At 40.8% G+C, this 11216-nt stretch overlaps 1 protein-coding gene across 1 annotated transcript; it reads right to left on the bottom strand.

Moving 5' to 3' along the window:
- Nucleotides 1-201: 201 nt before the first annotated feature.
- On the bottom strand, nt 202-3867 carry LOC139833021 (uncharacterized). The gene is made up of 4 exons (XM_071823077.1): nt 1671-3867; nt 1409-1590; nt 1133-1188; nt 202-981 (listed from the first exon to the last, which is right to left on the bottom strand). Exons 1-4 carry the CDS (start codon nt 3863-3865, stop codon nt 202-204), a joined length of 3213 nt encoding a protein of 1070 aa, XP_071679178.1. The 5' UTR covers nt 3866-3867.
- Between the last annotated feature and the right edge of the window lie 7349 nt (nt 3868-11216).

The raw sequence follows: 11216 nt of genomic DNA, 5'->3' as shown, positions 1-11216 counted from the left end.
CCTGATATGGCGAATCGTCATCCTGCATGATTACATTGAGATATTAGATCAAATGTGCAAACACTTTGTACAAATAACTTATTGCAATTTTTAACATAATGGAATTGACACTCAAAACCGTAAAATAGATAACAACATTGTCGAATAAATAAATGTTCAAGACCATGCAGTGCACTTTCAGCCACAAAATTGGAAGCTCAATCAAAAATCATTTGGATCATAAGATGGGGCTTGATTCTCAGCATCATTAGCTACTTCGTCATCTTCATCGTCTTCATCATCTTCATCTTCGCTATCGCTAACTTGTTCACCTGCTTGCTGCTTCTTCAAACGCTCCAACTCCTTCGGATCAGTGATCTCATCTGACATCAATGGTGCTACAACCTCCAGGTCATCCCCCAAATCAATCACAAAGGTTCCTTCCAAACCATCCTCTTGATACACTAACACATCATTCACAGTGTTAGACTCGTCCGTGTTGCCATTAGGAGGAAGATAGCCATGTGGAGGAACATGATACACAATCGACCATTGCAACAGATCTGGTCTGGTCTTACATGCGTAGGGTAGATAATATACTGGACTGACTTGACTAGCCAAGACAAATGGATCAAAATTTGACAGTCGAGATGTGTGCTTGACCTCCACTAAGCCCAAATTTTCAGTTCGTCTAACACCAGCAGGTGTTGGATCAAACCAGCGACAGTCAAATAAAACTAGCTCAAGTTCCATGGAGCCTTCCCAAGTAATTTTGAAGATGTCCTTGATAACACCGTAGTACTCGAGAACATTGTCATTTTCATCAAAAGAAGACACACACACGCCAGTATTTATTGTTGACAATCCTGATTTCTCGCTTTCATACAACTCTGATCGAAACCTATACCCGTTGATATCATATATGCCATAAGTTCTAACTTTACTGCGAAACTCATAGGACATTTGGCGCAAAGCATTGTGGATATTAGATGACTTCATACACTGCAAGGAATGCATGCTTATGTTAGTGCTAAACGAGTTTAGAGGTTAGTAATAAATAAGTTCCATCTGTCCAGGAACATTACATGTGTTTTAAACCAGTCAAAGAAATCAGGACCACGGCCTGATTTCCAGCCATTCAATCTTAACTCACGGAGTTGCTTTTCTGTTGGTTTGGTTCTGCTCTTCCATTGTTCTTTATCAAATTGTCTGCCAAAACAATTTTTAAATCAGTTGTGTAATGGAAAATTAACTATTGTGAGTTAACTACTTAACTTCTATTACTCAGATACGTACTTGAAGATATTGTCCATCTCTGGTATGTTGGTTAATATATAATAGAGAACAACCTTGTACTCCTCTCTGGTAAGAGTTCGAAAGCCCCGAGGGCTAATGCATCGCCCCGGGCATTGAAATATATCAAACTCACATGAAGGTACAAAGGAAGAGGCACCATCATCATATCGAGGCGCCTTATTTCTAACAGAATGGGCTTTAGGATTGAAGTACAATGACAGAAAATTTGTAGTCTCCTCAACTAGATAAGCTTCAACAATAGAACCCTCAACGCGAGCCTTATTACGCACTTTTGGCCTAAGATTCCCAATAAATCTACATGGACATATCATCAACTTAGGATAAATGGTACACACTAATAGTAGTGTATAACAAACTAATAGGTTCAGACTTACCTCTCAAAGGGGTACATCCATCGGGCTAGGACAGGACCTCCTAGTCGGGCCTCTTCGGGAAGATGTATGATTAAATGTTGCATGGGATTAAAGAAACCAGGAGGGAAGATCTTCTCTAATTTGCATAGAAGCACAGCGATATTCTCTTCCATTAAATGGACAACATCTTTGCTAAGTCGTTTTGCACATAGTTGCCTATAAAAGTAACTTAACTCAGCCAAACACAACCATACGTTCTCAGGTAAGAAACCACGGAAGGCAGCAGGGAGCAAACGCTCAATGAAGATGTGATAGTCATGACTTTTCAAGCCAAAAATTTTTCTTTGAAAGAAATTAACTCCACGTGATATATTGGCTGCATATCCATCAGGAAACATTAATTCTCGGAACCATTTGAGAATAATTATTTTGGCATCCGTATCAATGCAGAATGGTGCCCTTGGCTTATGCCATTTTCCATTATCCTTTGGCTGCAAATTCAGCAACGGACGATCACAGATTTCAGCCAAATCTTGTCTTGCCTTTATATTATCTTTGGTTTTATCACGTATGTCAAAGCAAGTGTTCCATATAGCTTCGCCAACATTTTTTTCATTATGCATAACATCAATGTTGTGTGGGAGCTTTAGTTTAGAAAAGTACTCTAGCTGTGAAAAGCAACCTATGTGAGTCCAATTGTGCAACTTATTATAGTTCTTGGTATCAGCGACATTCTTGTGCATGTGAGCAAGCAACTCCTTTCCCGTTAGACGCCTTGGTGGCCCCTCAAGCACTACAGTGTCCTTTCTAAATGCATTTTCTTGGAATCTAAATTCATGATCTCGACGTAGAAAGCGCCTGTGGCAATCAAACCAGCAAGGCTTACGCCCATGAGTGAGCTGAAATGCATTGGAATCAGCCAAACATATATGGCAAGCTAGCTTTCCATGGGTGCTCCATCCAGAGACCATACCAAGAGCAGGAAAATCGTGAACTGACCATAGAAATGCGGCCCTCATAGGGAAGTTCTGCTTGACAGAGGCATCCCAAGTCAGCCGCCCCTCCCACAATTCTATAAGTTCATCAATTAAAGGCTGCATCAGGACACCTAGCTTCTTTCCAGGATGTTCGGGACCAGGAATAACAAGGCAGAGGAATATGTACTCTTTCTTCAAAAGTTTCCCAGGAGGGAGATTTAATGGAGAAACAAAGACTGGCCAACATGAGTATGGAGCAGCACCTAAACCATAGGGTGTGAAACCATCTGTAGAAAAAACTAGCCTAACATTTCTTGGATCACTTGCAAACAATGGATAATCCTTATCAAATTGTTGCCAAGCTTCCCCATCACAAGGATGAACCATGAAATTAGAAGTAGACCGGCTATGTGACCGCATTTGTTTAGCAGTCTCCTCATGTGCATACAGCCTTTGTAGCCTTTCTGTGAAGGGGAGATATCTCAACACTTTATGGGGGACTTTATTTGGGCCTTGCACATAGCGAGAGGTACCACAAAAATCACACTTATCTTTTTGCTCGTTAGCTTTGTAGTATAGCATGCAATTATTCTTACATACATCAATTTTGACATATGGCATACCTAGGCCCTCAATCAATTTCTTGGAGCGGTAGAAGTCCTTACACATATTAGATTGCCCAGGAAGAAGTTCATGAATAAGTTCTAAGATAGCATCATAGTTTGCAATGGACATGTTGTACTGTGACTTTATAGCTAGCAAACGAGCAATGGCAGAAAGACATGAGTGTGTTGTGCTCTCATGGACTGGTTCGTCGGCACTAGCAACCATCCTATAGAAGGCTTGAGCGGAGGCTGATGGCTCCTCCTCAATTGATGGGGGCTGCTGACCGGCAAGGTCAATTAACATATTGTCCATCCGGTCAGTTAAGAAATCCTCGTGAGCTAATGATGAGCCGGCCTGGTCAGACATAACACCACGGGTTTCACCATGTGCAGTCCATGTTTCATAGTTTTCCTTAAACCCGTTGTAACACAAGTGCATCTCTATTTCATCCCTTACATGACTAAAATAGTTCCGACACTTAGCGCATGGACACGGACACTTGACGGTATTATCTTCAGCTACACCAACAATAGAGAAAGCATGATCTAAGAAAAGTTTGGTGTTCTCAATCCATTCATTGCTGGGGGCTCTACCACGCTGCCAACCACTATACATCCATGCACGATCTGCCATAAATAGCTGTGTGTTTGAAGATTTAGATTCATCAGTTATAAATTAGATCACAACGTTACAGCACACTATTCCTAGCGAATGTGTCAATGTATAAAAAGAAGACAACAGAAAATAACACGGTAACAATCAGCGCATCATTTATCCATATGTTAAATACCATATCAAGACAAATATGTACTACCAAAGTGTGAGAGGTACCTTATTGATTCTTTCTTGCGCTTGACTCCAATTACGCAATATAATTCCTTCGTTTTACACGAAGATTTCTAAAGATGCAGAACAGCAGCTACAAGAGGCTGTATAGATGGGCTGCACCTTCCACAATAACTCCGGACAAGGATTCAAGCTAGGTCCTACCACCGGGCAGCACATCAAGCATGGAAAAAAAATCAATATGTCACATATCCAATACCATTCACTAGATATAATCAGATAAATTTTACTTAACTACCAATTAGAAAAAGAATGGACATCATGTTCACAAACACTACATATCCTCAACATCATTGCAAAGTAAAAGTACATGACACAATTCAGTTTCACAATGGCATGCTAAAATGCAACTACAATAGCACCTAAATATTTGAGGTACAGAATGAACAAAGCTATTTCTTGCATCATAAAAAAAATGCAATGCAGTAAAAATGCAAAAGTCCCTAATAAGTATATCTAATATTTTCATTGAAAACAAATTCGAGCTAGGTCCTACCACTGTGCAGCACATCAATGATGGGAAAAAGAGTAAATGTGTCACATATCCAATGCAACTTACTAGATAAATTCAGATCAAATTGACATAACTACCAATTAGAAAATATTCAGTTTCACAATGGCATGCTAACAATGAACCGGCAATAGCACCTAAATTTTTGAGCTACAAAATAGAAAGCTATCTCTTGCATCCATCGCGCTCTTTCTTTTTCTTCTAAAACGAATCCATCCATGCATGAATTAGCCAGATCCTACAGCATGCGGCACATCAAGTATGTATAATAAACAACCCAGTACAGTATTTACCCTTTACCACTCCAAAACGAATATGATGATGAAAAAGAAAGGAGTTTGCGGTTCCTGTATAGTTCGACCGAGAGGAGCTGGGCGACGGCCGCCGACGGATACGGCGTCAGGATTCGGCCGGAGTTCCGGCCGCGATTGGGGAGGAGGCAGAGGCTGTAGGCAGGGGCAGCGCTCGCTGATGGAGGTGAGGGAGGTTCGACCGAGAGGAGCTGGGCGACGGCCGCCGGCGTCAGGCTTCGGCCGGAGTTCCGGCCGCGAATGGGGAGGAGGCAGAGGCTGTAGGCAGGGCGGCGCTCGCTGATGGAGGTGGGGGAGGTTGGGGATACGGGAGTGGCCGAGCTGCAGGTCGGAGATGGCAATCGGCGGTGGAGGCGGGCGGCCGGCAATGGAGGGCGGCGGCGGTGAGTACGTGGAGAAGACAATGGGGAATTTTTCAGGACTTGCCTTATCTAGTGTTATTTTTTTCTCCCGTGGGCTAGCTTCCACAGGAATACAGAAGCCATGGCGCGAATACTCTAGAGTTGGCGCGGAGATGGAAATTTTAGCCCGCGAACTCGCCTTTCGCGGCTACCCGGTAGCGGGCTAACTGTAAAATAATTCCCGTGGGCTGAGGTACACACAGGAAAATGTGTTATCCTGGCGGGCCGGGCGAGCCCACAGCAAAATGCTGTATATTCCTGGCGTCAATAAAAAACCCGTCAGGATTATATTTATTCCTGGGAACTGACCCGGGCCTCACAGGAAAATACCCAGCCGAGAGGAAAAGGCCGGTTTCTGGTAGTGTCTGCAGAGTGTAAACCTATTCGAATAGCCGTGTCCACGGTTACGGACGGTTGGAAAGGCCATACTGTTTCCGGTGTCAGATATTTCTTGAAAATGTTGATGAAGTGAATGGTGACTTGACTTGAATCACAACTGAGTTGTGGGAATGACACTAATGTTCTCACTTGAGTTAGTTAGCACATGAAGAGCCGTTATCAAATATTTGTGAAATAAAACTGGTTTTATGCAAATTAAACTAGAGCTTAGCACCCCCTTATTAGAATTAATAGTACTTACACTAGTATTAGTTTGCGAGTACTTAAAGTACTCACGGCTGTGTCCCTGGCTATTCAAATGGCTAGACTATGAAGAGGAGCAGAACTACCAAGGTGACGACCAGCAGGACGCCTACGACAACTAGGAATCTTCTGACGTCAAGCGTTGGCCTGTGGATTAGATAGTCCATTTCCGTTACGCTTCCGCTATGTAATATGTTCGTTGATCATTAGATCAACTATTTGTGTAATATTGGATCAGGTGATCTCTATTTGTAAGACAAGTATGGTTTGTAATGAATGATGACTTATGATATCGACTGTTATGTCTCCCAACAACAATATTCCTGGGATTGCGATGAATGGCATAATAGGCATCTGGACTTAAAAATCCGGGTGTTGACAGCTGTTTACGTATATGGTACTCTGTATAGCTCATATAGAAAGTCTGACCATGTCTCCAGATGGATAGGATCCATGAGCGCTAGAATAGCATCGTGGGTTATCCCACAACGGCACTAACACAACGGCACGGTCATGTGTGCTCGTGTGTATATATGTAACCTCTGTTGATAATGAAAGAGTGTGGTTGAGTGTACAATTCAGTTGTAGATACGCTGATTCTACCACTTTGTCTACAAATTTGATTGGAAATTTTACTTTTGTTTAAACTAGCACGATGGCCCTCGCAAATGCGAGGGCATCATCTTATGTTTACTGAAAATCATATGCCAATATTTTTGCCTTCCCATTCACATATTTCCTTGAAACAATACATAAGATGTTGTTATGGACACAATGGAAATGTGCAACTTCTAAAATCATGTAAATATCGCTAAGAATCATGAAAACGTCATTATGACATTCTTACCATCAATCTATTTATATTGAATCATTGTTTCTCAACAACTTGAACTTACACTCATCTCTATACTCGTGAGGACCCCGGTATAATTAATATGGAATATATCAATTACGCTGCTTGGATGTGTCCTGATGTATATTTCGCTCCCTCTTATAATTTTTTTTTTGTTAGATATTCACTCATGAAGATATTTGGTAGCTTGCATGGAAAGTATTTTAATCGTCTTCAATTTTGCAAAAAAAAGGTGGTAATGATATCTGTGAGTTTGAACGTATCTAAAAACATGTACTACGAATGATTTAAATATTTATTTCTGGACTTGGATACATGGAAATCATATATGCACATTATGGAAAAAAGTAACGTCACAATTTTGGATATTTTCAGTCCCTTAGAATTATAATACATTTAATTAGCAAAGATGCACTTTGGTAGACTGCATCAAAAAATCAGGTTTTAGGGATCTATATGAAATATTTAGAGAACGCTATTTTTACGAGCGGTTGTGGCGTACACGTCTGACACATACGAACGGACATGGCATACCTGTCTAGTTGTATCTGTATAGATCACTCGTGCGTAGGTATACTTTTAAGATCTATTTTTAAGTATGAAGAACTTATTGGATCCACTATATATAGAATAAGGAAACATCTCGAGCTCTCTAGTGGTGTAAATGTTATACGGTAAAGTGTATATATCTTCTTGCAGTTAGAAACTACCGACCACGAGTGAGATATTTGGTTGTTTATATCAAGCACACCTAAGTTGGTTATGTACAATATTATGACATATACCAACAAAATAGGTGATAGTAGATCACCACATACAATTATTATTTTTATCGATGGCTTATATCTATTGAGTTGTACATATATTAGATGGCTCGGCCGATGTATTATATAATAAATGGAACTACAGTTCTGCAATGTAATACATGGAACTACACAATATTACATAATTAAACATTTGGAAGTCTAGAGCTAGTAAAAAAGTTTCAATTGTATTAGATTAGTTGCTTAAGCATTGGGTAAATATTTATTGTTTGATAGACATTTTGTGAGTAAGTCACGCAACAACATAAAAAACAATTATATCACAAATGCAATTGTAATTTATGTTGGTTGCTAAAATGCATAACCCACACCTTTTCTATTCTTGTGAACTATGATGCCTCTATCTGTATTCTACCACATTTTATTTCACTCAATATTATCCATGTATATATTTTTTCTACCACTCTTAAAATGTGTGCTCTCTCTAGTTCGTAACATGCACATACCTCCTATCATCAGGGCACCAACAATGGTGTTCATATTGTTTTAAAAAGAACTATGGTGTTTCTATTTATGTTCTCACACATAATATTTCTACTCCAAATTTTCTACGTTTTGTATTATTTTTATTTTTCTCTCTTAAGTGTGTGCTCTATAAAGTTCACCAAGTCTTGTCACTCTAGATATTGGGTATGCCTAGAAATCATAGATTTAAACGCTGACATCTGGTGGCATACTACCGTTCCTTCAGATGTTGGTTATGGCTAGAAAATGTCGTTTTATAAACTATTTTAATGCCGCGTAATAAATACTTTATAATATGGCACCTGTTTGCATTTTCGAATACCACAAATGAAGTTTTAGAGACAAATGTACTCCCATTTCTTTCTTTTTATGTTTTGAAATTCCAAAGTATTCTATCTACGATCTTCAAGGCAGCAAGTTTTATATTCCCTCCGATCGTAATAAGTATCGTGGATTTAGTTCAAATTTGAACTAAACCCACGACACTTATTATGAATTGCGTGGAGTAGAATTTTTACTTATGAGAGTAATTATTATGTGGGTATAATTTTTTGAAGGATGCACTACCAATGGATAGCATGAAACAACCTAAACTTGAAAATAATTCTATAGTATGATTAGTTAAGATTAAAGTTTCATCTACCAATATTGATGTACCCGCACCTTTTCTATTATTGTGAACTATGATGCATCTATCTGTATTCTACCACATTTTATTTCACTCCATATTATCCATGTATATATTTTTTCTACCACTCTTAAAATGTGTGCTCTCTCTAGTTCGTAACATGCACATACCTCCTATCATCAGGGCACCAACAATGGTGTTCATATTGTTTTAAAAAGAACTATGGTGTGTCTATTTATGTTCTCACACATATTATTTCTACTCCAAATTTTTAATGTTTTGTATTATTTTTATTTTTCTCTCTTAAGTGTGTGCTCTATCAAGTTCACCAAGTCTTGTCACTCTAGATATTGGGTATGCCTAGAGATCATAGATTTAAACACTGGCATCTGGTGGCATACTACCGTTCCTTCAGATGTTGGTTATGGCTAGAAAATGTCGTTTTATAAACTATTTTACTGCCGCGTAATAAATACTTTCTAATATGGCACCTCTTTGCATTTTCGAATACCACAAATGAAGTTTTAGAGACAAATGTACTCCCGTTTCTTTCTTTTTATGTTTTGAAATTCCAAAGTATTCTATCTACGATCTTCAAGGCAGCAAGTTTTATATTCCCTCCGATCGTATTAAGTGTCGTGGATTTAGTTCAAATTTGAACTAAACCCACGGCACCTATTATGAATTGCGTGGAGTAGAATTTCTACTTATGGAAGTAATTATTATGTGGGCATAATTTTTTGAAGGATGCACCACCAATGGATAGCAGGAAACAGACAAAACTTGAAAATAATTCTATAGTATGATTAGTTAAGATTAAAGTTTCATCTACCAATACTGATGTATGCGCTTGTATACATACTACCTGATATTATCTTAAGTTGCTGGTTAGGGGTTCCATCGATTCTGCTCCTTTGTACTTTGTACGCGTATTCATGCATGCATTGCAGCTAATTATCCATCCAGCTGATTGATTAGGCCATATGTGGATCCATATAATGGGCATGCATGCCTCGCAGCAGCGTGCCGGAGGCCCGGAGCGCATCTAAGCTGCCCGCCATGCATCTCGTCCGTGCTCGCCATGCATGCATGGTTGCTGAACCGATCCCCCTGACAGCCTCGAAGCAGTTCCTGCTCGCTGGCATACACACGACCGGCCGCCTCGAGTTGCGCCTTCCTCTCCTGCAATCTTCACGTCCGCCGCCTCAAGCTAGCTGCTTCCTCGCCTTGCTAGCTCGATCGGCTCCGTCTTCTGCTGTCCGCCTGTCCGTCGATCTTTTCGCCACAAGGCGACCCTGACGGTAGTCACCGCGGACATCATCGCTCGCAGATCAGGGATGGTGCCCCTTCGACTCGCTTCTTTCCTCCTTCCCACACCATCTCTTGTTCTGGTTTCTCTGCCACCAAGTCCCGTCGTTCGTAGACACTGAACTGATTCCGCCTCCACTCGACCTCCGCCCCAAGAAGTCTGAGGCCAACCGCCTGTGAAGCACATCCGCACGTCCTTGTCCCTGCATCCACGTTGTGCAAGGCCATGCCTCCACCTTGGGACGGATCAGAACGCTCTAACATCAGCCATATATGAGGCAAGATAAAACCTGACCATGCTTATGCTTATGCACAGATTGGAGACTTGACAAGCACACAGGAGCCAAATATGCCGGCGGACACATCATGCTTGGAAACATTATGGAGGCAAATCTTCAGCGTGCTAGGACTGTAGAATATGGCGGCGGCGGCCGAGTGCGCGTGGGCATGCTAGGTTATTTCTTTTTTAGAGAAAAGGGGTGGAACCCCCAGGTTCCATTAAAATGCAACCAAGTTCACAAGATTTAGCGAGATTTGTGAGCTCGTCCATTCAGCACATAAGCCTAACAAAACTTAGAAAGCACCAAAACCAGGAAAACATGGTGGAAGCTACTGGGCCACATTACAGGCGAACACTTTCGGTAAGCTTCTCACATGCGATGGCCTGGTGCCAGAGATTCACTCTTTCAGCTGGATGGATACCTGCATGATCTTTGCCCGCAAGCCCCATCAGTAGCGAAGTCATATCCAAGCTATCCGGAGCAATTCCCCACGCCGATGGTCCAGCAACCTTAGGTTTGCATCCAGGAGACTTGAGTGCTTGTCTAGGCAGAGGGGGCGCCAACTCCTGATAAGAGATGCAGTTCTTCGCAACATTTCCTTCACACCTAGCCATCTTAGACCCTGGAAACACATCTCATTACGAACTGACCAAATAGTCCAGAGAACAGCCGAGGAGAAAATATTAATAACAGAGTTTTTATCCTCACTCAACCACCATCTAGCAATAGATTCAAAATCATCTCCAAGCGGCTTATCCAAAATAGATGAGACGGTATTCCAGATATTTTTTGCAACTACACATTCGAAAAATAGATGCTTAGCAGTTTCATGTTCATTGCAAAACAAACAGGAAACGTCATCTACATGTCTTCTTTTATTAAGATTGTATCGAGTTAACAACTTATCATTAGCA

This window comes from Lolium perenne, chromosome 1 (genome assembly GCF_019359855.2).
Source record: "Lolium perenne isolate Kyuss_39 chromosome 1, Kyuss_2.0, whole genome shotgun sequence".
Lineage (NCBI taxonomy): Eukaryota > Viridiplantae > Streptophyta > Magnoliopsida > Poales > Poaceae > Lolium > Lolium perenne.
This window is presented reverse-complemented; position numbering and strand designations above follow the sequence as displayed.

Coding starts and splice junctions, on each gene's coding strand:
- LOC139833021 (XM_071823077.1), bottom strand. CDS start 3,865: ATGGCAGATCGTGCATGGATGTATAGTGGTTGGCAGCGTGGTAGAGCC. Junction 1,591..1,670: donor TGGATGTACCCCTTTGAGAG/GTAAGTCTGAAC, acceptor ATGTCCATGTAG/ATTTATTGGGAATCTTAGGC. Junction 1,189..1,408: donor CTCTTCCTTTGTACCTTCAT/GTGAGTTTGATA, acceptor TTGTTTTGGCAG/ACAATTTGATAAAGAACAAT.